We start from the raw sequence: 27,928 nt of genomic DNA, 5'->3' as shown, positions 1-27,928 counted from the left end.
AAATAACTTCAATACTCAGGGCAAACAGATAATGATGACTGTAGGATTAACACGCTCTAGACAATGGGGTAAGGTGAAAATAAACATGGAATCAGAGAGTTTTTGATATTTTAGACAAACTGGAAGATTTCAAATGAAAGTGAAGTTATGCTACATTTTTAGATAGCAACTGGCTAACTTGGTATTATAATGTGTTGCAGGTTTTGACAGCCTGGGTTTTGACTAGTTTACGTGACAGTTCATGGCTATACTTTTATTTTACATGGTTTCATTCACCAGGTAGTCTAGCAAAATATAACTGCTCTGTGTCAAAGAGCCAGAAAAGGTATTTGAGCTTTCTGTCCATGTCTGTACACTCAACTCTTTAAGAGCACAGTGAAATACATTTCAGGATAAATATTGATCAAGATCTAAATTTAAAAAGGTGTTTGTGTCAGACTGTGTTGCCTCAAAAATGATTAAATACTTTGGAAATAAAATCATAGAAGAAAAGTTAGTTAAACGGGGCAGCTGGACAAAACTTTCAGTAAAAGACAGAAATCAGAGTATAAGGGATATGTTTAGCATGTTCTGCTTTGTCCTGCTCATACAATTTGAGGTCAGAATGATGGAACACTAAGTCTTTTAGTCTAACCTACTAGGTAGCCCTGGCCACTAAATTTTTATCCAATTATCACTGTGGCAAGTCCAACTACTTCTATTGGGATACAGTATATTTTCCACAGAGATATCTTGCTTTATCTGGAGATTTCCAGGGAAGAAAACATGGCTTGCCTCCATAATTTGTGCCTATGTTTACTCGCTCCCATCAATAATATTTCTAATCTGAATGTGTCCGATTTAAGCTTCCAGACATTGACTCATTTTTCTTTTCCTCTACAAGATTAAAGGGCCTTTTAATTCCTGGCGTTTTCCCCTATGAAGGTATGTACATGCTGTTATCAGATTGCGTCTCCTTCTCAGTACGGTAAGTGGTCCAACTTCTTCTTATACAGTCCTTAAATCAGCTCATTGCTTCACCCTCGCGTGTTTTTCAGCCCTGCCTGCCTACCTGTGCCAGATGCGTAGCCAGCATCCCACGGGTGGCCTGGATGCTGCAGCACGGGGAGATGAAATGAACTCCTTGCTCCTCACCTTCTCACACCTTACAATGACGTCGGGCAACCAGTTGTTTGCGTGTCCAACGTACGCTTTATTTACATGGCTTAGCATGCGTCTTTTTTAATCCAAGCCAAATGGAATGATTTACCAAGAGTACTGGGCATGCAGGGGGCTACAACAGAAGTGCCTGCGCTCCTGAGCGGGGTTGCAGCGGTGCCTCGCCTCCCGCCAACAGCCGCGGGGATGCGTGGAGCCCCACCACATAACAAACTCCCGTGCCGGGCGGGTGGGCGTCCGGCTGAGGGGGGAAACGCGGACTCTTCGGTGGCTGGGGCCGAACACGACGTCTCCGCTGGGAGCTGACAGAAGGGGGGCTCGGGGAAAGGCGGGAGGAGGGCGGGCTGCCGCCTGAGGAGATGGCGGCGGGGAGGTGCCGTTCCTCGGGGCTGCCCCGGGAGGGCGGAACGCTCCCCGCCCGCCTGCGCCGGGGAGGGGTGTGGAGGTGTGACCGTTGGTGTGACCGTTACGCGGCGGCGCCCCTCCCTCTCCCTGCCCTCACAGCCGGGAGGCGGCGCGGAGAGACCGCGCTGTGCGGTGCGGTGAGGTGAGGTGCGGGCAGCCCCCAGCCCCAGCCGAGCCCTCCGCGGCATGCCGGCCGCCGCGCCGCCCCCGCTGCACCCCGCGGCGGGCTCCGGCTGCCCCTATGGTCACTGCGCGGGTGAGTGCCCCCTTCCCTCCATGCCCCCTCGCCCCCCTTCCCGGGGGCGGGTAGCCCCCGCGCCACACCACCGGGCCCCCCTGCCCGGCAGGTCGCCGGTTGGCGGGAGGGGGAGGGGGGTTGGGGTGTGTGTGTCATTTCGGGAGGAGGGGCACGAGCTGGGGGCAGGAGGGTGGGGGGCCGAAACGTCCTCCCCGGCTCGTCGCGTGTCTGTGGGGTTGCGGTGAGCGGGTAGGGGTGGGGGGGAGCTTTCGGTGGCGTTTGGGCTTGAAACGGGGGCTTGAGAGGGACACAGCTTGGCGGTGGGATCGAAGAGAGGGAAGAAAGGCTTTAAAGAAGGGGGGAGTGGGGGGTGGGGCGTGAAGTTGGGGAGGCTATTCTACCGTGCTCCTTCAATTACTCGTATTTTCGATTAAAGAGTAGCCCCCCAGCCACCCTTGCGTTGTATCGCAGGGGAAACTAATGAAGTGGATTCGTTGCACAGCCTCGGGGAAGCGGAACAAGAGGCTTACTACTAGCCGGAGGGCGAGTCTGTGCTGCTTCCCGCGGGGGAGCTGGGTGGGGGTCAGGCGATCTATGCTCCTTTTCCCAGGCTGAGAGACCACCTCAGCAGCTGTGCGAGGTACGAGAGCAAGCTTTGAAGTCTGAGTGTGAAGTTAGTGTTTACTATTCCGAAAGGCACACACAGCGTCATCTGTACTGCAATAAAATTGATGATTAGAAGTAACTTGGACCACGTTAATAGTTGGTGTGAGTATAGTTCACTTGGGATGAGTGCTGTGGGCTGCTCAGAGAGCACCGATGCTCTGCATAAAAGTAAATGGCATGTGAGGCAAAGATTTTAAGCTGTTGCACAGCTGTGTGTTAAAACATACTTAAGGGTGGTGAATTTTCCCTCAGCTGGGAAACTGCTACAACTAGAGCTACGCCGGTTACAGGCAGGGGCTCAAAGGGTGGGGAGGGCTGTTGTGTCAGATGGGGATGCTGTGACATGTGGTAGCCAAACCTCTCTGGGGAAGAATGCCGATTGCACCCTTGTGTCCCCCGCCTTCTGTAGTTATGTCGGTTACGTTTGCTCCTATTTAATAGCAGAACAGATATTTATAGGAAAACTATTCCATAACTCTTTACTGCAAAGCGTTATTTTCTGCCTTCCTCAGGGAACATTCAGTACACAATGTCAGCGGGACTGGACGGGCCACTGGTTTGGGCTAATGGAACAGTTTTCAGGTTGTTAGAGGCTGTGTTTGGAAACAACCCCATAAACTGAAACTTTTGCTACCCTGTGTACTGAAACGTTTCCTTTTTAAAAACAGACAAACAAACAAACTGCTTGCAACAGTATAACAAAATTCTGGCTTCTTCCTCTGAGCCTTTTAGCATGCAACCTGATTGTGTGAGGGGATAATCTCAGAGTTTATCACCAAACCTGACAGTTCATTATGCATGCTTTTGCTACTCGCTTTACATAGAAATTAAAATGTATGTGTATGCATGTTTGCATACAATTTTATCTTCCTATCTCCTTGTCTCCTTTTTCTTTAGCCCCCCTTTTTTCCTCTTGATGCTTCTTGTGATTTTTATATGGTCTAAATGCATTTTTGACTCTTTAAAATGTTGGGAGCCAGTAGAGTCCCAAAACAGTAAGTGAAAACAAACTTACAAAACATGTTACAGCTACTTTCATGTAGTAGAAGTACAGTTATTATAGCAACTCTGTCATGCTTTTCTCAAGAGGTGGTTGCATTTTGTATCTCAGGATGTTGTTCTGCGGCTCTCTGGAAAAAAACTGATCCTGCACAATTAGAGTTTTTCTTGTAGTGTAATGGGTGGGGATCCCCTGAAATGGCATGACTCTTTCCATGAAAATTTTTGTAGGAAGTTAGGACACATCAGCTGAGAGCTAGCTTCTGGTAAATCTCCATCTGTGGTTCATTAACCTGAATGGGTTAATTGGACTTAAACTGTCAGCAAAGATAAGATAACTTGGTTTTAATTCAAGGTATTAGCAGCTGTTCAAGCCTCTGAATTTGAGCTGTGCTAAAGTTACCTTGTCTTTATTGTTTTGGGGTTTTTTTTATGCTCAAGTTAATTACCTTCGGCATGCTAACCTGGGTTTTGAATGTATCTTGATCTGGTAGTGTCACTATATGCTGTGTATCTGTCTGCACTGCTGCTTTTTCTAGTCCTATTCTGTAGAGCTTCACAATTTTGGCATCTGCGGGACTTTCAGCATGTGGTGACTAAGGGAAGTTGTGTGGGATTCATTTCCCCATTTCTAAGATTACTTAGCTTAGTTTGTTTTCTGCAGAAACATCTATAGTTTTGTAGAAATCAGGGAAGCTGGTGGTACTTCCTTCCTTTCCGACAGTTCTAGGGTGAACTGAGTTGGTTGCCATTACTGCTTTTCCTCTTTTCCATTGACTTGATGATTCCTAAACATTTAACAATGTTTGAAATCAGCATTATATAGATTTTCTTTTGCATATAATTAGTATCAGAACATTATGGTGGCTTCAGCAGCCTGAGTTAGATCTGATCCAGACCTTACTGAAGGTAATGTGACTTTTAATTAGCTTCAGTGCAACTTGGAACAGAGCTGAAAATGTAGTAGTTGAAAGGCGAATTTGACACTTCTTAACAGTATACCATTTTCCAGGTTTTTTTTTCATTTTCAGGGTACGGGGTCTGTCCTTTTGGAGTGCTCACCAGATACTGGAAACAATGAAAAAAGCACGGGGAGCTACTGGCTCGATTGGTTCTAATGTAAATTTAGAGTTTTGGTAATGCTTGCAAATTGTTCATCTTACCCAGCAGTAGTTTGCCTTCACTGTAAAAGAAAGCCAGGCACATTTACCTCTTCCCTCTGTCACTAGTATAGTTTACTGTGTCTAATTACTGTAAGATTGCAAAACAATTATTTATGTCATATATTCTTAGAAGAAGCTCTCGGTAGTCATTCTAAAAAACACCATCTCCCACTCAGTATTGCTAGCCTGCACATATACTCTAATTTTTTAGTTTTCTTGTCACCCCAAATAATGTAGCTAGTGGAAATGCTGATAAATGTCTGGTGGTGTGAAAATTCTGATCTTTCTGCTTGTCATCATGATTGTAAGTCTAATTAGCACTGGTGTAGAGTTTTCCCTGAGAAGCCCATTTTCTTTTATAAGTTCTGCAAAACAATTTATTTTACAATGTTGACTTTAATATATGAGTCTCTTCTGAAAAAGTGGTTCTGTAATAATAGGGTTGGGAATTCTACATTTATATGCAAGTTAACATCTCTTAAATGTGCTAAATTTCCAAAGCAAACTTTTGGGTAATTGCCCCTTTTGCAAACCAGATGGAGAATCAGACTCTGGCTGGGTCTTTCCTTTAGTTATGCAACAAGGTTATTGGTAATAAAGGATCTGAAAGCATAATTAAACCCTCAGTGACACCTCTGCAAGCTCTCTTATTTTCACTGGGTTTGCTCAGTTGCAACCAATTAGTCATCAAGTTGAGATTTAGGAAGCAATGCAAATAAAATCTCTCACAAGAAGAAACAGCATCCTGCTCCTTTGACTGAGGCAATGTTGGCTAACAGGATTAAAAAGCAGTGAAAGCTTACTTTGTGGTGAAACATGAATAATTAATTTGAAATATATGGTAGTTCAGGAGTCAAGAGCATCAATGTGAAACTCCCCATACACTGAGCCTTAAACACATGGAGGGCTTTGCCAGATGGATCCTGGCAAATATCGCAATTGTGTAAGATGTTTTTGTTTCCCTCTGTCAGTTCTGTCCCTCTCCTGAAAGATTCTTGATTGAAGGTCCTGGACTGCAGAGTTCACTTCCCTGGTTACTGGGGCAAACCCTAAAGCTGTCAAACTGCAGAAAGCAGCCATGGCTGTTCCCAATAAAATACACAGCCTGTCATCTTTGAAAGAAATGAAATAAATGAGCAGTTTCATAATATTCTTTTTTTGGTTTTATGCAGGGTAACAACTTAGACTGAGCCTCACACCTCCAAAGGCACTGATTCATTTCACGTGCAGTCTTACATTTCACTTGGTCTTTACAGAGTCTGCATTTGTATACTTCTTTAAAGGGCTTTCTTTATGCTCGCTTTTTAATTTGCTACCCTTAAAATGTCAGAAAGAAGATAATGAAAGTGAGGTTCTTCTCAAAAAAAAAATAAAATAAAAAATGACACTTGTGACTCATTACCAGACTACGTGAAATCTTTACATTCATCTGCTGCTCTGGGGGTGATTCAGCACAGTTTAACACTAACACATGGTAATAGCCATCTGTGTTTGCTGTAAATATTTTATTTTTTAATTACAAATGTCTTGATTTAGAAAATCTTAAACCGTGCAGTGGGGTGGCTGTGGGCCTGCAGGGGAAGGAGGTGAGTGCCTGGGAAGGTAATTTTTGCCCAACCGCTCCTGTCAGGTTGGAAAAGGGAGTGTAAGACTGAGAGAGCTAAGACTGGACCCTGCTGCTCCATCCTGGGGGGAGCTGGACAGGAGAGGGCCAGGGCAGGCTACAAAGGGGCTCTGAACATTTAGTGAAGGAGAAGGTGGGGGGAGGGAGTGGCCAGGAAAACTCTGAGTTTATCTTCTTTGAGGAGAAAGAAGGAAAGGTGGCTGCTAAATGTCATTCATCCCTTGTGCTTCTCATACAGTAAATACGGTCACATGTTGCTGCATACTGAGCCTCCTACATGCATTTCACTGCACGATGGCACCCACAGTGGGGCTGGGGTTGGCACAGAGGCACTATCCATCCTCAGAATGGAAAAAATCCAGAGTTTATCCAGCCATAGCGAGGGATCCAATGTGGACATCCCTCAGGTTCCCTCCCTGTGCTGACATCCAGCCAGCTGCAAGGTTTATCCCCCCAGGCTGTGCCTCCAGATCATCCTTCCCATCTTAGGAACTCCTTTGCTACAACATCTGCCTGCTTTTTAGCTGCTCTGGTACTCTTTGCCCTCTAGGATCTCCCATAAACTCAGGAGTCTATGTCCCAAAACTGGCAGTGAAAAACGAGTAAGAGAAATGGGCAGGGAGAAGGGTGTAGAGTCCCTTCTTATTTCTTTCTAGAGTGAAAGACTGGGGAAGAATGAGAATGGACTTTTCTGGGATTGAAAGATTTGGAGATCTCTAGTTTCCAGTTTGCATGACATAATGGATGTTTATTTTATTCTTAAAATAAAAAGCAGATATGTTGAAGATACGGTGTATGATGTAAAGTTTTGAAGTCTTCTTGCCTGTCCTTATGAGGGCAGGGAGTGGGTATAAAGGTGTGTCTCCCCCATACTGTTGCACTCTAGGAGTAACCAGTAAGGACATTTTCTTTCCTTGCAACTGACACTTTGGCACTCACTTAATGGGACCAGACATGTTTGGCCGGGAGAAACTTCAGTTCTGTTGGTGACATGTGGGACAGAAGGAACCCAACTTGACACACAGCTGAGTTTGCAGGGCTGACAGTTAAAGGAAAAATAATATCGCATGCAAACTTAAGCATGCTTGATGTGAAATTGTGAAAGATAATGAGCTTGTAATTCCTTCATACTGATTTTATAGGATCTTTTAAGGCTAAAACTGTATATTTATGAGATAGAGGTATTATTCTGGTGGTGTTTTCCTTTTTGTAGATAAGCCCAAATTAGTTTTTCTTTGGTGAAATAAGAATACTGCCTGAGCTGCTAAGTGATTTTTAGTTTTCTACAAATTTTGTTAGACTGGGTCAGTGACTGATCTCCGTTACACTAGTGCAAATTGGACATGGATGTCATGGATGCGCTGGCATGAGTGTGACTGGAAATGCCCATTAGGGTAGCAGAAATGATGTTACAGAATTACACTGATCACATCCCACCCCCCACCCCCACCCCCCCCCCCCATTGTGACAGTATTAAAACTGTTTTTGAAAGATTCTGGCTGATAAATGGCATTTGTAATACTGAACATGGTTTTGTTTTCCTTCTGCACCAGTAGCTAATGCAGATAAGAATTTGTGCAAATACCATGATGAGTTACTTTGTTAATATAATTGGATAAAATACACTTTGGTCTTCTAAAAATACTTAGATTGTGCTTATTTTATTTGGTTTAGTAAACCATTGTTATAATACCATATTATTCACAGTAATATTTTCTTGCATAGTGTATTCTACAACTGCCTTACCATCAAACGTCTTCTGAACACATACAATTTGTTCAATGTATTAAAAAAATTTATTTCTACGAGGCCAGGTACTTAAAATCTAACATTGTTCAGGTTACAAAGTCAAGCCTTTATGACTATTGATTAGTAGCACTGTCCCCGCAACCTGTGTTCCTGTGCATTAAGATATAAACATTAATTGCATTATCAGATGCTGCTTTTTTTTCCCCAGGGTCTCTGGCTCCATCAGTGTATGTGATGGACAAAGCTTATCTAATGAGCATCTACTTACTGTTTACCCTGGCTGTTCATGCCTTTCACTGCATGCTTTTTGAACCCTGCTGTTAATACAGGCTTATTAACTTGTGGGCTTTTCTGTCATGGTTATTGCTACAGCAACAAACATGGATTAGCATCTCTGTGATACCTATAGAGAGGGGGCATGAACAGGGTTCAGTGGGAGTCAAGGTGCAAAAAATAAAGTAAAAAGTACTTTAAAGGGAAAGAAAGCAACTTGAGATGCCCAAATCCTGAATTTTGGGATGACTTAGCATTATCTATGTGTTGTGTCATATTACCTTGCATCTGGAGTACCTCTTCTAGTATATTCTCTTGCAGATGTGAGAGCTGAGCAGGTTTGCAGATCAGGTCTCAGGATGTTGCTTTGGCCATTAGAATGTAATCCTCTCTGAGAAATCTGGATTAAGTCCGTTGCTTTGAAACTCTATGGAACTGGTTGAGAGAAAATCCAGTTCTTCAGGGCTGCACTGCCTTATGCAGAGAAACTATTCTTCCTGTATTCTTTCACTACACACTTTTCAGCTCTTTAATTACAGATTTTTTTTACGCCACAGTCCTGATTCCAGTTTATCTATAAAAGAGCATCCACTGTACCCTGGAGTAGACATAGGAAAAACTGTATGCCCTTCTCAACTATCTTGTATGCAAGAGGAGGTGAATTGAAGTCATGCTGACAGCTTTAATTTTGTCCTGTCTTAATGATGACCTTGGTAGTGTTCTCTTTATGTAGTCACCTGTTTGTGTGCATGTCATTTCCCCTGTACTTTAAAAAAAAAAAATCAGGGGGAACTAATATGGTAAGTGACAACAAAAGCAGGTAGATATCCTTTGCAAAAAACTGCAAAGGAGCAGACCATGTGAAGACAGTTCTGTTGCTGGCTCCCAGTCCCAACCCTTTGCCTAAGTTCAACATCCAGCCTGACTTCCCAACTTGCTCTTATTCTCACCCTCACATTTTACTGCTTCCCTATTACAGTCTCCATCTGCTTCTACTGTGTCAGCAAAGTTCATAGAAATTGCTATCAGCCAGTGTCAAAGTTCATAGGAATTGCTGTCAGACAATGTCTAAGTATGGCCCTATTTACTCCATTCTCTGCAGTCTGTCCCAGTACCTCTTAAACCTTCTTTTCTCTTATCCTCCCAGTCCAATTCTTCACTAGGTTTCCTTCTTCAGTTTCAGCATCTAGCCCTGCTACATGCTGGCTGGCTTCTGGACAGTGATATCAGAAGAGCAATGCCCCTTCCAGTTCCCTCTCCTATGCCCAGGCCTCCTTATCTCTCCCTGCAAGTTCCAGCTCCCTCTCCCAGCTCCTACTGCATCGTGTCTCTCCTTGGCATTTCTCCAGTCAGCTTCCATTTTAATCCCTTTGCCATACCCTGTTTTATAAGAAATTTCTAATCCTGTCTCTTTGCTGGGCCAGTTTGTCTTCCATAACATGTGGGAGGGCAGAGTGACCCCCTTCTCCCTAGTCCTGTTTATCTGTCTCCGTACATGTTTGTCTATAGTCTTAGTTTCCTTTGGTAGCAAAATTCCTGTGCTCCGTGTTTTCTTCCAGTCTCCCTTCTGACATGCCGTTTCCAGTCTCCTCAGTTTCCCTATTGACTCTCAGTCTCTGTGTGAGAAGTCCAGCCACATTTACTCAGTCCCAAACTTTTGATTCAACCGCTCAGCTTCTGCTTTTTCTAATTAACGTTACTTTCTTGGTCTGATAGCTGGTGGGGTTTTTGAAAGCAGCCAGACACTGACTTCCCACCAAAATGGCTTGCATAATACCTCTGAATGCCCCATTTTCAGATGTTCCTTTCCCTCGTGATTAAACAGGTTCTACATAGAGGAGCACCATGGGATTTCCAAGAGGACAGAGAGACAAACTGTATTCTCAGTTCTGGTGCTTGACCCTCCTCTAGCAGTTACTGAAGTAGCTATTACAGGGGAAAAGACATTTTTGAAGCTTGGCTTGAAGCGTGCTATGGTCCTCAAGGTCCACCATACCTCTGAGCTGTGTGAGCTGTTGGAACTTGCTCAGGCTGGAACTGGCAGGGACTGTCCTGCTATGTTTGACACTGTCTTGATCCAGTCCTTGTGAAATTTGATTTTCTTTTTCTACTCAGGATTTTATCTGGATAAAACTGACACAGTGTGATTGCCTTTCGTTGTTGCTGAAATAACCACTAGTCCTGACTCAACCAAAATCTCTGCCCTAAAATGCTGTAAAGCATGGCAGGGAGGTAAGGTTGAGCAGGAGGGAAGGCAAGAGAGAGTGCTACAGCTACGGGTCTTTAGAGAAAAATTCACCAGTAGCGTTTCCAACAGTAGGGCTTGTAAATAATACCCATGCAAAATTTACTTGTGGTAAAAGGATGCCTGTGATCATATTTTGTTTCCGTGTAACTAATTTAGTACATTGAGACTTGTCATACTACTACTTCAGTCTTGGGCACTAACAATGTGCACTAGCCCTGCAAGTTGCAACGTTTAATAATTTGCAGCAAGTAGAGGAGATCAAGATTGCATGCTTCTAGAGGACATAGATTGCATCCTGGAGCCGACTGCTGATGCACACTGGTAACCTGTGTGAACTACATACTTGGCTGCTCTGCGTTAAAGGCCAGAGATGTTCTTCATCCTCAAGTACTTTAAGATACTTGTTGATACTTTGACAAGAATTAAATGTTTTGGGCTCCAATTAAGATTAATTTTTTTTTTTTTTACCTATGGTCTTTGTGTTGCATGGCCTCAGCAGGAATTGCTGGGGCTTAAGGAAAAACAGATATTTTTAGTGCTGTTCTTTCCCTTCCCATTTGAAACAGTATTTTGTTTATGCTATATTGGGACCAATATATTAAAATGACTCCCAGATACACAGTTTGTCATGTGCAACTTTACTTGTGTGAAGAATGCTGCTGAAGTTTTGGGGAGTTTTCATGGTTGCTTTTGTAAGTGGAGGCTTTCATATTGATCCAAGGCCCTCTAAAGAAATTGCAGGGCTTAAGTAACATCATCGTATTCACAGGAAGCAATGCCATAACTAGATCCTATTTCAGTGTTGCCTTCTGTTTTAAATTGTGTTGTAATACTCGTAAAAAATTTAATTCTACTGCAGCCTGTGACTTGATAGCAGAATTAGCTGCTGGGTAAACCATTCAGTTAATTACTGAAACTGTGATCTCAAGCAGGAGAGCCAAGAAGGAATGCAAGATGAATGGAAATAACTTTAATTAATGAACAAAAACTTGTAGACTGGTCAAGGAAAGGGATAAGTTTTGAAGGACAAATGGCAGCAATACCATTTTTAATTGCAAGAATAGGTGACCTCTGGCAAACTCTGTTACTATGCTGCTGTAGGGCGTGTAGCCGGGCAATTCCTTAAGATATACATTGGTTGAAGCTCTGTATATAGATGTTATTCAGAGCTTCTGAACTCACTTTATTTTACTCCAGGTGCAGAGTATGAGCCAAAACCTTATAAGGAAAGGTCTTCTAGAGGAATTTTTGTAGTTTCCCCCCTATTCCTTCTCCCCCTCTCGGTGGCATTGTCTGTGACTATCACAAATGGTTTGTGAATTGGCTTTTAAAAAATGAACCACAGAAGTTGTGCTCCCTGCAGCAACCATTTTCTCTCCAGGGAGCACCTGTGCTCTGGTCAGTAGGTGCTAAACTTCTTGTTCCTGCTGCCTGTTCAAGCTCCTAAATCCCTGTTCATCCCATCCTCCCTGCTTCTCTAGGGACTTGGTGTGATTGTTTACCCTACAAGACTGTCATGTCTTCATCATCTGACACTCTGTATTGCTCAGTGAGTCCCAGTTTTCTTTTCTCTGTGCCCATATGCACAGCTTAGGTGGCATGCATGGTACCCTTGACCAGCTGTGCTGCCTTACCCCGGCCCTTCCACAGCAACCGTTCTCAGCAGCCTCCTCGGCTACGCTGCTCCCCTACAGTTTTCTGCCTTCTTAATCTTTTGCATCATCCTATATATTGATACGTGGTGATACACAAGCATATGTAGGTAGATGTGTATATGGATAAAAATAGACAGATGCATGCACCCATCCATATTAATGTTTATAAGAAATAGGTATATTTGATAATCATTAGCTCCGAGTAAAACAGTAAGAGAAAAACCACATTTTATTCTCTGCTGTATAATTTGCCAGTACTCAGACTCATTGAAGTGTTTTTCTGATCCCACCTCCCTCTTCCTCCCTCTCCCACTTGCGTATAAATATGGAAACAAGATTTTGAAGCAATATAAATTGTAGCTATAGAACTTGTGTATGTGTGTGACCTTTGAAGGCTTTCTAGAAATGCTTGTTACTGCTTTAAGTGTGTGCACTTTCCTGACAGATTGAGGCTTGCTCCCTGTGTATCAATTAAAATAAATATAGCATAACTGGAAAATATCAGAAATTATGATTAAAATAGGCAATTTAAATTAAATTTTTATTTTATGTAATATATAGTTATTGTGACCACGACTTTGAAAAATTTGACACTTCGTTGTTTCTCAAAAAACATTAGGAGATTCCTTTATGCATCGATTTAAGCATTCATGCTTTCTTTTTCATCTTAGAAAAATATGTAATATTATTCATATTCCTAAAATGATTATATATAAACTTGTGGCTTGTGTCAAACTGGTTTTGGCTAGGAATGAAGCCAGTTTAAAAAGCACAAAACCACATTCCTGGATTGTTCTTAGTAATTACATAAAACTGCTCTTATTCCATTAGTTATAGAATTAAAAAAGAAACTTAGTTTCTGTTTAAAGCCTAGCAGATTTAGTGAAGAAAGGAAACATAATTAATGTTTGGGTAATTGAACCAACCAACTGTGCAGCCAGGCACTTAAAATGAATGGTTTATAGAAAGGTGTGATAATAGCAGCATAGCTGGAAGAAACATAATCTGTGGGAAAAGTCATTATTAGTGCAGAATTGCTTTTATGTTGTACCAAGATTATAAGCGGTAAAAATGTCACACACTGTTCCCATAAGCAAGATAATGCTTTGATGACAGTGGGTACGCAAGAATCTGGAAATGTTGATTAAATTCAGAGCTTTAGCAGTTCCTGGTAACCAACATGTTCTGGAGTTGAATTAGATTTCAGAGAACTGTTATTACATCTGATTTTTTTTCTTTTTTTTTTTTTATTTTCCCCATTCACAGTAGGCTTTATTCTGAGTGGAATGTAAATATCTGATTACTGAAAAATCACTAGCACATATGTAGTCATCTTTTGATAACAAGAGATCATCCTTAAAAAGCAGAATTAAGACAGAAATAACTTGTACAACCACCAGGCATTAGTCACACGTAGCTCTTATATAATGCTTATGTCTTCAATCAGCGAGCTGGCAGCTGGGCTTCTTTGTAATATTTATTTGGAGAAGAAGTAGCTACCTCATTTGGCAGAGGAAGAAAATGAAGCCAAGAGTTAAGGGACATGCTGGGGGGCACACAGCGCTTAGCTGGTGAGAGTATTACAGCTAAGAAGTGTCCATCATTGTACATTGAACAAAGCCAACAGCAGAGTGGAGGTCTGCAGCAGTGTCTCCTCGTGCGCTTTCCCCACTCAACCCCTGGCCTTTTGGATATGCTATTTTTGAGGCAAAGCGAGTGAATGCTGCAGCACTTACTGTAGTTTTCCCTTGTGTTTGTTGTTCTAGATGAGGAGGCATATTTCCTCTTCATTGTATTATGCCTTGATGAAAAGGACAAATAAAAAAAACATAGCTGGAAATACTGAAAATGGCTTTTCAGCAGTTGAAAACCAAAATGTAGTAGGCTTAAGCTTGCCAGAACACTTGAACAAGTGTGTTAACCCCAGCACCAGGAGGGACACTCATATGTACAGATTTTCCTTTGTGGATTTGTCCACTGTACTTTGACTATGTAATCATAGTAATGTATGAAAATGGGTGGGATTCTCTGGGAGATAAGCCATTTGTGTCTGGGAATTTCCTGGTAATGGTTTGGTAATCATTTTGGCTGCTTTCTTTTGGATTGGTCCTGTTAGTTCATGCATATTGAATGTTTGTTCCCAACTGAACTGCAAGACTGTTAAATGGAGTTGGAAACGCTCTGTGATCTCATTCTGAAAGTTTTTTTCTTGATGCTGAAAAGACTTACATTGTAATCAAGTTTTAATAAGTACAAGAAATCAGAGTACTTTAAGGGGACATTTTTGTTCTTAGCTTAGTGTTGTGTTTATAGACTGTGAATTATGTTATAGCTTGGTTTTTCCCTAGCCACGTGTTTTGTTTTCAGTTCTTCCTTTTCAGAATTACATGTAACAAATGGTGCTGTTTTCTTTGGTTCATGTTCTAAGATGAAATATTGGAGGGAAAATTGTTAATGTGTGTGGAGGATATAAAGGACTTTGATTTTACATAATTTTTAGAAAAGAAAAGTCAAACCAAAATATTGGAAAACCAGGATTCCAATTATCAAACAAAACTAAGATAGCCTTTCTTTAAGGGAAAAAAATAAATTACATTACTTTTAAATGTAATACAAAATTGCTGTAAAATTGTAGCTAAAGTAATGCATTTTAAAAAGAATCTCATTTACTTAATTTGTTATAGAAGTCTAGAAACTAAATGAATGGTCCAGGGAAAGTGAAGAGGAAATAATTATAAGAGTATAAGGTTGCACACGCATAGCCATCTGGTAGCAATTTTAAAACAGAAGCAATTAGTTTCTTTTACTTAATGCAATGTAATTGCGGAACTTGTTGCCACAGAGTTTACAGAAGCCAAAATTGTAATTGGGTTCAGAAAGGAATTGAAAGAGTTCATGGTAGGTAGATTCATAAGAAAATGCTAAACAATCTGGATGCAATCCTGGCACAAGTAAGTCTTTTTTTTTTTTTTTTTTTTTTTTTTTTTTTTAGGATGTCTGGAAGATGGGAGGATTTAGGAGAAGGATCTATTTGTTTCCAGTATTATTATTTTTTTAATACCATTTCTCTGTCACAAAGCGCATTTACATTTTCTCACAAACTTGAAAATATTTGTAGTTGCATGTATGTGGAGTTACTCCTTAGTGGCATTTAAAGTTCTTTATAAACATTGAATGCACCTACCCTTACTCTCTGAGGTCACTTACAGTGATATGTAGCACATCAGAAAGATCTGATGATGCAAAATTAATAATATGCCTGCTCTTCTTTTGCTTTAGGACGCCGAGGCTTGTTTGGCCATTCGTTACACAATGCAAGTGCAAAAGTAAAAGAGAGGAAACTACAAGGGACTTGTCCTTCTGTTGGTCGTGGAAACTATGGAAAACCATGTTTGGGTGAAAGCGCTCATAGGTCCCCATTTTTTAATCCCTGTAATAGTTTTCACACGATACATTCAGAACACAGCCCTGTGAAGCCAAGGATTATTACAGTGGTGAAACCTGGCGGACACACACTCAGAAGGATAACCTTGCTTCTCAACAGGAGATCGGTCCAGACCTTTGAACAGCTGATGGCTGACATATCAGAAGCTCTGGGATTTCCACGCTGGAAGAATGACCGTGTGAGAAAGCTTTACAATCTGAGAGGCAGAGAAATCCGAAGCGTTTCTGACTTCTTCAGGGAAGGTGATGCATTCATAGCCATGGGGAGGGAGCCCCTCACTTTGAAGAACCTGGAGGTGGTATTACAAGAACTTTATCCTGAAAATCCATATGCTGCCAGTGCTGCCATTCAGGAGAATGACGAGCAGTCCCAAAAACTGAAGAGCAGGCTGTATGACAAGGCTTCAAAAGTGGACAGTGGCTTTGATGAGACAGAAATTACCAAGAACTGCAGTGAAGACATGTCTCCCAAACTGGTAGTTAGACGTGAAGGAAAAAGTCAAGCCAAGACAAAGCAAGGAGAAAAAATGAGATTCAAAAAAAAGTGGACTAGAGAGAGCTGGGGTAGTGAGCAAGGAGTGAAGCCTTCTAGAAATACCCGAGAAAGTGAGAGGTACTTTAACCATGAGAGGAGTCCTGAGGAGGGATTAGAAGAGAGTTCAGAGGAGGTGGTGAGGTGTGAGAAGTGCGAACAGGAAAGGCAGGCCAGACAAAAGTTACAAAGGGAAAGGCAGGCTGAGGCCTCGTTTGAGAACAGAGACCTGAACACAGGTGCATGTCAGAGGTACCATGTAGAAAGAAATGCAAAGATCAGGAATTGCCGAAAATCTTCAGAAACTTGTCTAGAAGGTGAGGAAGTTGGTTGGAAAGATAATGGCTGTAGGAGGACATGGAAGTCACTGCATAGGAATGTTAATGAAGGGCTGGAGAAGCAAAAAAGGAGCATTGAGAAGGAAAGGGATGTGGAGAAACATGAAAACCATGGGAAGGAAGTAGTAAAAATCAAGAAGAATGCTCTAGAAGGGCTGCAGCTAACTCATGAAGCAAAGGAAGAGGATGGAAGTAGCTGTGTAATGAACCAAAGTGGTTGGCTAAAGAAAGACACTCTAAGGGATGCTGAGAAACCATCTAAAACACATAGAGAGGGCAGAGAGGGACAAAGGGCTAAAGAGGAGGGTGCCAGAAGAGAGGGGAATATTATGCGTAGAGAGAGTGACATGATGCGACGAGAAAAAACAGGGGAGCGCAGAGTGAATAAAGAAGAAAACAGGGCTCAGGGATTGGAAAACACAAGCCGGAGGCATGCCATTAAAAACAGAGCTGATGTGGAAAAACACTATGAGATTGGCAGAACTATCGGGGATGGAAACTTTGCAGTGGTGAAGGAATGTCGGCACTGTGACTCCAATCAGATCTATGCCATGAAAATTGTTGATAAATCCAAGCTGAAGGGGAAAGAGGACATGATGGAAAGTGAAATTCTGATCATTAGAAGTCTCTCTCATCCCAATATAGTAAGCTTAATTGAAGTGTATGAGACAGAAGCTGAGATCTACCTAATCCTAGAGTATGTCCCAGGAGGAGACTTATTTGATGCAATCATAGAAAGTGTGAAGTTCACAGAACATGATGCTGCTGTCATGATCACTGACCTGTGTGAAGCACTGGTTTATATCCACAGCAAGAACATTGTCCACAGGGACCTCAAACCAGAGAATCTTTTGGTAAGTATTAGCAAACACATTGCATATGTGCAGGAGTTGAATTTATTTTTCTTTTAGTTGTGGATCTTTGAATATTTTTAAGCAAATACTGTGCAGAGATAATGTGCTGTGGCAGGACTGTTTGGGAAAAGGGGTACAATTTTGAAGTGAAATTACCATTACAGTTTACTTCATGTAGATCTGCTGTGCATTGCAGATAGCAGTGCTTGCAGATAGAAATTCAAATAAAAATGACCTGGCTTTCAGGGGTAGTGAGCATTTGTATTTTTCTGGAAATCAGGCCTGTTACTTAGCATCTAACTTCTAGGTATGCAAGGATGAATTTTTTTGCATGAAGCATGCACTGTATCGCAAGGCATCTTCCTTGCAGACCAAAATTTATTAAAATTGCTAATATAACTTATTTATTTGGTGGACTTTTTGCCCACTGCAATCACACATCCTGCAGACTGCTGTGCTGGTCCTCTACTGTAGTGATTTCTATCTTGTGACAATTTATTTTCTTAGGAGCAGAAGTATGATGCAGTTGATTGAAATACTCTGACAGTAAAATGTGTTATGGTGAAATACAGCACTAAAGTCAGCTCAAATACTAACTTCATGCCAAAGAGAAAAGTTCTTTTTTCTATCACATTTCTGAGGCTACATTCTTTGCATCCAGCACTGAAGTCAATAGTTACTCACATGTGTGAATATGCATAGAAATGTTTGCAGTATTGACACTTGACAAGACACCCATTGTAGAACAGTAACAGTAAGCAACTCTCCCTTGCTAATCATGTGTTACACTCTTGTACTAGGGTTCCAAATTTCCTGATAGATACCAAATATTTGCCCGTCTCTAACAAATCAGATTTTTATCTGCTGGTGGAAGATCATAGCAGAAAAAAAAGGTAATAAATGATTTAGTCCTATGTGCCATTCAGTTCTTTAAGGGAATTAATTTTGGAAAGAAATCAGTGTGAATTTATGGAGAAGAGCAGCAGTGTAGCCTATAGGATGTGCAGAGGTTGAATGAACAAGGCTGGGCCTCAACAGTTTGCTCCCAAACCTTTTGACTAACCAATAGGATCTGTACTAGGTCTTGCGATGCATCCTGCTTAGTCTGATGAAAATCCTTGATATGTGCTCTGTGTGTAAATAAAAGGTAGTGAGGGCAAGTGGCTGGCTTGCTGCAGGAAGAAGTAGGCTTGTAGGCCCTGCCTTCATGCCTCATTTTGCCATTAGAACAAAACTTCACTTAGAACTGCAGGGCTTTTTCCAGAAGCTGATTTTCCATTATGAACCAGGCGCTGCTCCTTCCTATTTGTTGAAAATAAGCTAGGGCATGTGAAACACCTGAGACCAGATGTTTCATTTCCTTCTATAATATGTAATCATCGCAGCAATGCAGGTAAGCAAAAAGAGGCAAGATATGGGTCCATTCTGGTTGGTTTGTTTTTTGTTTTTTGTTTTTTTTTTTTTTTTCACATTTAGTTCACAGCACTGCAAAACAGAGATTCCTGGGCAGTGGCAAAGTTGTGTAGCACTGAAATAATCATGTTGCCCATTCTGACAGAAAATATTTTTCAAGGACAGACTGGCCCCCAGCCTGCAGGTATTTTGTTGTATGAGAACAGTGTTACCCAAACACTATGGGAAAGAAAATTGTACCTGTTCCAGTTTCACCTTGCTGCTAATTGGCTGTGAACACCTGTATTAGATATCATTTATATAAAGCAACCTTTTGAAAAGTTAGTCTGTTCAACAAGCCGAATGAGTTTATAAGCTCTTGATAGTGTTGGATAGCTCACGTGCTATTTAATATGCATCCCTATAAATACAGGGTATTTGAGCAAGATTCTGGCTTTTCTGACTTTTTAATGTGTTGCTTCTGACTCCTCAGAGTGACTATGGCAGTAGCAGTGGAGTAGGAAGGAGAGCTGTCACTAATCCTAACGTCAGCCAGTGCTGAACAATAACAAACAGTACTGAAGCAAATTTCACGGGTTACTCTGCTATTTGTGGCTCAGGGACTGGGGGCAGCCTTCTGGAGAGGAAACACAGTGCTGGAAGTGCTGGCTTCCTGCAGGGGATGTCCATGGTTCTGGGATACCTCTTGCTTCTCTTCAGATTCCTACACTGCAGATGTTTAAGTCTGAATTAGTCTTCCTAGACTTTATTTGTATGCAGAGGACAGAAATAGGTATGTACTTTTAGGCTGTTGGCTTCTTTGTCCTACTTTGGGGTTTTCTTCTTGTCCTTTGTTTTTTCTTGTCAACAGTTTTTCCCTAACCCTTTCCAGCAAAGAGGAAATGGAAGAGATAAGATCCTTGGTCTGTTTTACTAAGGAAATGTGTTTGTCTACTGTAAACGTGCTTTGTGTGAGAATCTAACCCTGATCCTAATGACTTTTGAACGTCCTGGCTAATTTCCATCAGAGTTGACAGAGAAGCAGCAAACTGGGGGAAAAAAAATTTCCATAAATTTCACAAAAATAAGCAGCTGGGGAAGGAAGGAAAACTGTTTCTGTCCCTGCAGAGGAAAAGGTGGAAATACACTTTCATGTCTGGTGAATTGGAAAATTACTGGCACAGGAGAAAGTTGGAAACCTGGTTTAATTATTAGTTCACTGCACTACTGTTTCTCTTATGGAACTGTCCTCTGGTTATAAACTTCTGTAACAGTCCACCGCCATTCTTTTTTGTTTTCCCCCTCTCTTTCACTGCTCTATCTGCCCACAGTGATCAGGCTCCTTGCAGCATAGCTGTGAGGCAGAAGGGTGGTGACTTGCGCTACAGAAACAAAATCTGTTTGACAGCTGGTGTGAAGACAGCTGCTCCAATTCCCTCCCATCTGGTAATAGAATCACCTCATTTAGGACTAGGTGTTCAGCAAGTAAACTTTTGCTACCAAGGATGAGCAATGTGGTATGTTTGGTCCCAGAAAAGAAGCCAGTCGCTTCTTTGATGCTACATGGAGGACCAGAATTTGCTGGCAAGGTTTTTAGCTAAGGGACTGTTTAATTTTACAGGTGTTGGCATTTCTTGACTTGTGAGTGAAAAATTAATTTCAAAGTGTAGTAGTGGTTTTTCCAAGTTACACCTGTAAAAGATACAAAGTCACGTACTTGCCTCCTTCTGGGGAAAAGGGGAGGGTTGTATTTGTATACTCATCTCCTTGTATGCTTCCCAAACATACTAATGTGGTAGTTGTTTAGCACTCAGCTTCATTAATAATATCAGTGTGTGTCATGGTTTAACCCCAGCTGGTAACTAAGCACCACGCAGCTGCTCACTCACTCTTCCCACCCAGTGGGATGGTGGAGAGAATCATGGGGAAAAGAAAAGTAAAACTCGTGGGTTGAGATAAGAACAGTTTAATAGAACAGAAAGGAAGAAACTAATAATAATAATAACAGTAATAAAATGACAATAATAATAATAACAATGAAAGGATTGGAATATACAAAACAAGTGATGCAAAATGCAATTGCTCACCACCTGCTGACCGATGCCCAGTTCCTGAGCAGTGATACACCCTCCCCTGGCCAACTCCACCCAGTTTATGTACTGGACATGACATCACATGGTATGGAATATCCCTTTGGCCAGTTTGGGTCAGCTGCCCTGGCTGTGTCCCCTCCCAACTTCTTGTGCCCCTCCAGCCTTCTTGCTGGCTGGGCATGAGAAGCTGAAAAGTTCTTGACTTAGTTTAAACATTCCTTTAGCAACAATGGAAAACATCAGCGTGTTAACATTATTCTCATACTGAACCCAAAACATAGCATTACACCAGCTACTAGGAAGACAATTAACTCTATCCCAGCTGAAACCAGGACACAGTGTTAGAGCTTTTTATGTGTTTGAGGTCCCCCCCCCCTTCCTTTTTCTCTCTCTCCAGTTTTCATATATGTATGAGAACTTGAAGTATAGCCTTTCTGTCCTTTAACTTTGCTTTTGTGACACTACGTATACACAAAGTGCTGTCAGAGGTTTCTGAGTTAAAAGCCTGTTTAACCAGTTACCTGTCAAGAGCTTTTGGTATGATAAACATACATAGGGAATTTTCTGTAAGACTTTTTCATAGACATTCTTCTAGCTAGCAGCAAGGGATGCCTGAAACTCAAAACGTGTAGGCAGTACTTTTTCTTTAGCTCTATTTCTAATATACAAAACATCCCATGGGCTAGCTTGCTTTCATGACGTCTATAAGAAGAATCTGTGCTACCATATGTATGTGCATACAGGGAAATATTAATGCTAGAAATCATCATCTTAAACACCCTGATGGATTTCACAAGGTAGGTGTGAAAACATACAAGACTATGAAGTACTAGGAGTCATCAACAGAGAGGAGAAAAGGAAAAGATTAGTTCATCCCTTCTTTGAAGATGAACTTGGCTTTGTATTAGTGTATTATAATCTTCTGGATGTGTGGCTGGGATAGCTAGAAATACTCAGACAATATTCTAATATTATGCTATGGTGTCTGTATTTGAGAGAGTAGTGAGCAATTCTGACTGCCTTTAATCTAAGACTGCCAGATACTGGCTTCCCTTGCAGTTGAAGGACAGAAGTAGTTGTATGGCCTAAACTGGTTGTCTATAGAAAGCTTACTGAATACTGGTCTTTCTTATCTCAATTAACTCTATAGGCAGGTGAGACAAGGCAACACTTTTAAACGGACATTTGAAACCATTCTTTGTAGTCTTGAATGCAGAAACAGTAATAGCTGTCTTTTGGGTGTCACAGTAAGGCTAGTGTGTTTGTTTAATGTTACCATTTTTGCTTTGTTCTCACCATTTCATAGAGCACATACTGTAGATGTCAGAGGCTAGATTTCTCTTGAGCAGGTTGTACATTTCTGTGATAACTGCTATGAGTAAGTAGTCTGGCCTCAGGAAGGAATAAAAGCAACCTGAGAAGATTTTGTTTCTACAGTGAAGAATATTTGCATGCTCAAGGTGATGCCAGGTGATGGAAATGTAGGCTGGAGAGTACAAAGCTGGAGATGAAGGGAATGCTCATTCTGCCTGAGCTGACTTTGAGCTGATCTGAGCATAGCGTTAGTGAAGATGCTGAGGAGTTCTGGGCTAAGGTTTTCAGGTGTACTGACAGGTTACATGCTGTCTCTGAAATGATTGTCACAAAGCTGTGAAAATAGACCCATGGTGCATGCTGTTCCTACCTGTTTGGTTCTTAAGTAAAATGAAAACTCAGTGGTTTTGTCGTGGAAGAACAGATGGTGTGGTGTTGCCACCTTGTGCTGTGATGAGAGATTAGGAATCTGGCATCCCAAGAAAAGAAAAAGTACAACAGTGTATTTTAGAAAGCAAGACATTTCCTGCTGATTTTGGGATTGGGATTAAGACCAGTGTGTTCTCCACTCTCCCCACCCCCCTGCTGGTTTCTAAAAATTTATACAAACATTTCAGTATTATTTGTCTTAGTCCAGTAGCATGCAGGCTATTAGCTGAAATTCCACATGACCTAGTTTTCTTATATAATTTTAAAAGTGTTATTTATACAATAGGGCAATATAGTCATGCTCATATTTTCATAATATATATAAAATTGAGTATTTAAATTGTGAGGTTTTTTAGCATTCTACCACTATTACCCCTGTTGTTAGAATAAACATCCTGTGGATAGATGCTGCTCTAGAAAGTAACTGTTACCTCTAATTTATTTTTCATTTTTGTCAGCTGTTGTGTCCACAGTGCATCATGGCAAAAATCATCATGAAGTTGACTAATGTACTAGAGAAAATGGTTATGGCCTTTTAGCTTTCTCCTGCAGAAGTTTTGACTTCATGGTTGTAGTAAACTTTATTTTCAGTTTCATACTGAAAAATATTTTTTTAATAGAAAAAAACCCAAAATGTTTTGCTTAATCAAAACTAGAGTGCTTATATTTTCTATAAAGATGATAAAACGGGATTAGTAAGTTATAATGTTTTATTTTGTAATGCAACACTTTTTCTACAAAACAAAAAAAAAGGGAAAAACCCCAAAACTTTTTGCTAAATGAAAATTGGATGAATGCTTACAGTTTCTGTAATGATGGTGAACAGGGATTACTTAGCTGCACTGTAGGAGAGCAAATTTTGTCCCATCTGTGCCCTTAGTTTTCTTGTAAAAGAGACTGTCTTTAATTTTTTACTTTCTCAAGTACTGTCTGATGGCAAAGTATGAGGCGTTAAAATATGGAGTATACCTGTTGCATTATCCACCAGTTTGTCTATTCAAAGCTGGAGTCCAGATTTCCTTGGCTTCCTTGTAGACATTTTAGCTGCTGATCTGTTCCCCATAGTTTCAGAGACAGACCATTTTTCATTTAAAGCAAATTCATGACATTTTTTTACCTCTTAAAGAATATTTGAATATCAGTCACCAGTATTAAGAATACTGATGTGTTTAATTACACTGCTACATTCTTCATGACTTGGCCTTTGAATATAGAATCATAGAATAGTTTGGGTTGGAAGGGACCTTTAAAGGTCATCTAGTCCAACCCGCCCCCCTCCCCCCCCCCCCCCCCCCCCCCCCAATGAGCAGGCACATATTTAACTAGATCAGGTTGCTCAGAGCCCAGTCCAACCTGACCTTGAACTTTTCTGAGGATGGGGCATCCACAACCTCTCTGGGCAACCTGTTCCAGTGCTTCACCACCCTCATCATAAAAAAATTCTTCCTTCTATCTAGTCTGAATCTACCCTCCTTTAGTTTAAAACCATTGCCCCTTGTCTTATTGCTACAGGCCCTACTAAAAAGCCTGTCCCTGTCTTTCTTATAAGCCCCCTTTAAGTATTGAAAAGTCACAATAAGGTCTCCCTGGAGCCTTCTCTTCTCCAGCCTGAATAACCCCAACTCTCTCAGCCTGTCTTCACAACAGAGGTGTTCCAGCCCTCTGATCATCTTTGTGGCTCTCCTCTGGACCCGTTCCAACAGGTCTATGTCTTTCCAATGCTGGGGACCCCAGAGCTGAATGCAGTACTGCAGGTGGGGTCTCATGAGAGTGGAGTAGAGGGGGAGAATCACCTCCCTTGACCTCCTGGCCATGATACTTTTGATGCAGCTCAGGATATGGCTTTCTGGGCTCCAAACATGTATTGCTGGCTCATGTTGAGCTTCCTGTCAGCCAACACCCCCAAGTCCTTCTCCACAGGGCTGCTCTCAATCCCTTCATCCCCCAGCCTCTATTGATACCAGGGGCTGCCCCAGCCCATGTGCAGGACCTTGCAGTTGGCCTTGTTGAACCTCATGAGGTTCACATGGGCCCACTTCTTAAGCTTGTCCAGGTCCCTCTGGATGGCATCCCTCAGGTGTGTCGACTGCACCACTCAGCTTGGTGTCATCTGCAAACTTGCTGAGGGTGCACTTGATCCCATTCTCTCTGTCATTGATGTATTTTGTTTCCGAAAATAATGTTTCATTAACTGTATTACAGATTAATGCTAAAGACCCATGTGTACAAAATTAGAATGGGGAGAAGTGTTTTGATTACTTTCCAGGTGGATGTAGGAGATGGGAACTGCTGAAAAGACCGATTTAGGAGGACGTTGTGCATGGATCCATTTCTCCAACTCTTATTATGTGATGATTGTGACTTATTTATTTTCAGGACAGCAGGTAGAGTAGCAGAGTAATTTGTAAAGAAAGTAAAGCTTTTGTTTGTTTTGGATTTTTTTCTTTTTTGTTAGACTGGTATGATGGAGATACGCTTTTCAAGTGACACTGTAAAGTCAGTAGTTTACCTGGGAATATCATGTCTAAGTGTAAAGACACCCACAGCATTCTTCTTTGCTTTCCCAGGGGAAAAGAAGAATTTACTTTCCCAAGAGGAAATAATAGCATGTAATTGACTCTTGGTTATTTTTTTTTGTCTTCCTCCTTTTCATTTTTTGGAAATTACAGTGTAACAGAGTTAGTAGAGCAAAGGTTGGGGTTTTTTTTCCCATTATTGCTTGCCCTCTTAAATATATGTGCCCTCTTAGTATATGGGGGGAAAAAAACCACTTTCTGAATACTGTTTATCAAAATACTGATCCCATTTCATGTTGCTTTACTTGAAGGTGCTATTATTAGAACATCTTCCTGTTTATTATTAACTACTTCCTTTATCTTTTGCTGTCTTAAAATGCATCTGGACTAAATATATGTATTTTTTGTTGTGTGTAGGTTCAGCATAATGCAGATAAGTCTACTACACTGAAACTAGCAGATTTTGGCCTTGCAAAGCAAGTTACAAAACCCATATTTACTGTGTGTGGAACACCAACGTATGTTGCCCCTGAAATACTTGCTGAGAAGGGTGAGTGCATATATATGTAATTTGTTGTAAATCATATGATTACTCTGCACTTTCTAATCATGGACATATTCCAGAATGTTTAAGCCTACTGATATGTCTTTACAGGGTAGGAGGTTGGCTAGCAGAGTAATCTGTGAAATGAAAGGAAACCTTTTAGCTTCTGACAAACACGAGCATGACATCAGTCATGTTTGCATTATTAATGTCTATGGTAATATAACACTGATTTCCAAGCAGATAAGCCATAAAATATCATAGATGGTAGTTGCTGAAGTGGGAAAGTGAACAAAAGCTCATGTTGCAACCTGAGGCTAGTCAGCCCCATTTCATGACTGTAACCCAAAAAACTTTCCAAGGCCCCTAATGATGCAAAAACGTTGTGAACATGTATGTTAAACTTATGTAAGAAGCCAAAACATGTTTTGCATCAGATGAAATTTTGGAAATAGCATATGCAAAAAGATTCAGACCTGGAAAGGAGTTGGTTTTGCTGATGACTCAAGGAAAGGTATTTATGGTTTTTGTTCTGTGGAGCAGGGTTGCACATCTCCAGTTATATCCAATTTCAATGGAAACTTGGCACTCTTAGTGCTTTTTCAAAGAGAATCTGAGGAGAACTATTTTAGAAATATATGCTGTTTTCTCAGTTAGTCTCCAGTTGACACTGGCCTTGTGAGACAGTGTTTGTGAAACATGTCGAAGAAGAGAGGCACTTTGTGAGAGCTGTAGTTATTAACAGGCAGAGCAGCTCAGCTTCTAAGCATGGTGTACCAGCCACTTATTCTTCTGCTGACCTCATCTTTTTGAGAAACTGAGTAGAGCTTGTGTGTCTCTTGGAAGACAGAATGAAAAAGAAACAGTTCTCTACCAGTTGTGAGTTTTCTTTCTAAAACAGGACTTTTGGTTTGTCTTTTCTTCCTTAGGCTATGGGCTCGAAGTAGATATGTGGGCAGCTGGAGTGATCCTTTACATTCTGCTCTGCGGTTTTCCCCCTTTTCGCAGTCAGGATCGTGATCAGGAAGAGCTGTTTCAGATCATACAGCTGGGTCACTATGAGTTCCTTTCCCCATACTGGGACAATATTTCTGCAGGTAAGATTCAGCGTGTATAGCAGATCTGAGAAGTGACAGACTTCTTCCTGGAGTGGGAAGAATGCCCTTTTGCTCAGGACAGTGAGCTCAATGAGCTTGGGGGTGTCTTACAGGTCTCTTTTGTGTGATTCTGTGTTTGCTTTAAATCTGAATTTAGTCCTCTGGTAGTATCGATGGCTGTGAATCTGAATAGTAGGTCTGATTGATTTAATTGATTGCTCCCTTTCTGAGGCAAGAGCAAGGTTTTCTTCACCTTGCTTATATGAATTGTCTCTGTAGAAAAAGGTACCAAAATAATCTCCAGGTTTATGTTAGATTGTAAAGTTGTATGCAAAAATCCTAAAAGCTGAGAATGAAATCCTTGTTCTGCAGAACGCAGTGTGGATTTTTCTATTGAGATCAATGGTGTCTGCACGTAGTAGTTTTTTTCTTCTTATAGGCTAGTACAGTGTCTTTTGTGTACTCTTTGAAGTCGGAAACCGGAAAACCCCTCTCTTACTATACAATCTTTTTAAAGAAAATGCTCAACAGCATTCTACGACTTTTATGCTCCTTGAGGGTTGAGATACCCAATGCGAACTCCTGTGAATCTGAACACCTAGCCTGATGCCTTCAGCATGCTTTCAAGATTAAAACCCCTTCACTTTCTCCTCTCTTTCTGAAGGGGGGAATGATATCAGTAAAAGATATGCTGGAGATTTAATGTCTTTTGTCACTAGTTCTAAATTCAGTTGTTAGAGTATCTCCTGGAGATAGTCACAAAAGTCATTATGGTAAAATTAATAAGACAAAATAAAAAAGACTTTTTGTATAGGTGTAACTGTCAGCTTCATTACGTCACTGTTCTTCTCCCCTCCCTCCTTTTCTTTCTTTCATAATAGCAGCAAAAGATCTCATAACCAGGCTGTTGATAGTGGATCCCCAGAAACGCTACACAGCACGACAAGTGCTTCAGCACCCTTGGATCAGAACAGCTGGAAAAACTAACAGCAGAAATTTGCAGAGGGAAGTGACAATAAACATCGAGCGTCATTTCCGGGCCCAGCGCCGGAAGGAAGTTGTGGATGAGGACACGTGAAATGTCTTTAAGCTCTTTTAGTCTTCTTTTTATTGATTAACAAATTATTTATGTTTTCTTTTCTAAATTAATTGGGCCTTTATTGTATAGCTGTTGCTGGCCATTGCTATGCTGGTTTT

At 41.2% G+C, this 27,928-nt stretch overlaps 1 protein-coding gene across 3 annotated transcripts; it reads left to right on the top strand.

Annotated features, from left to right (window-relative positions):
- The first annotated feature begins 1,678 nt into the window (after positions 1–1,678).
- DCLK3 (doublecortin like kinase 3) lies at positions 1,679–27,928 on the top strand. Of its 3 annotated transcripts, none has more exons than XM_049817265.1 (5): positions 1,679–1,819; positions 15,458–17,346; positions 25,508–25,640; positions 26,564–26,731; positions 27,616–27,928. In XM_049817265.1, the coding sequence occupies exons 1-5, from the start codon at positions 1,750–1,752 to the stop codon at positions 27,807–27,809; spliced, it is 2,454 nt and encodes an 817-aa protein (XP_049673222.1). In that variant the 5' UTR covers positions 1,679–1,749; the 3' UTR covers positions 27,810–27,928. The 3 variants fall into 3 exon arrangements, with proteins under 3 accessions (XP_049673222.1, XP_049673221.1, XP_049673223.1); XM_049817264.1 differs by having other exon boundaries at positions 27,613–27,928; XM_049817266.1 differs by having other exon boundaries at positions 1,714–1,819; positions 15,723–17,346; positions 27,613–27,928.

The sequence above is a fragment of the Accipiter gentilis genome, chromosome 14, assembly GCF_929443795.1.
Source record: "Accipiter gentilis chromosome 14, bAccGen1.1, whole genome shotgun sequence".
NCBI lineage: Eukaryota > Metazoa > Chordata > Aves > Accipitriformes > Accipitridae > Astur > Astur gentilis.
The sequence above is the reverse complement of the archived record's forward strand: the minus strand, read 5'-3'. Positions and strand labels throughout refer to the sequence as shown.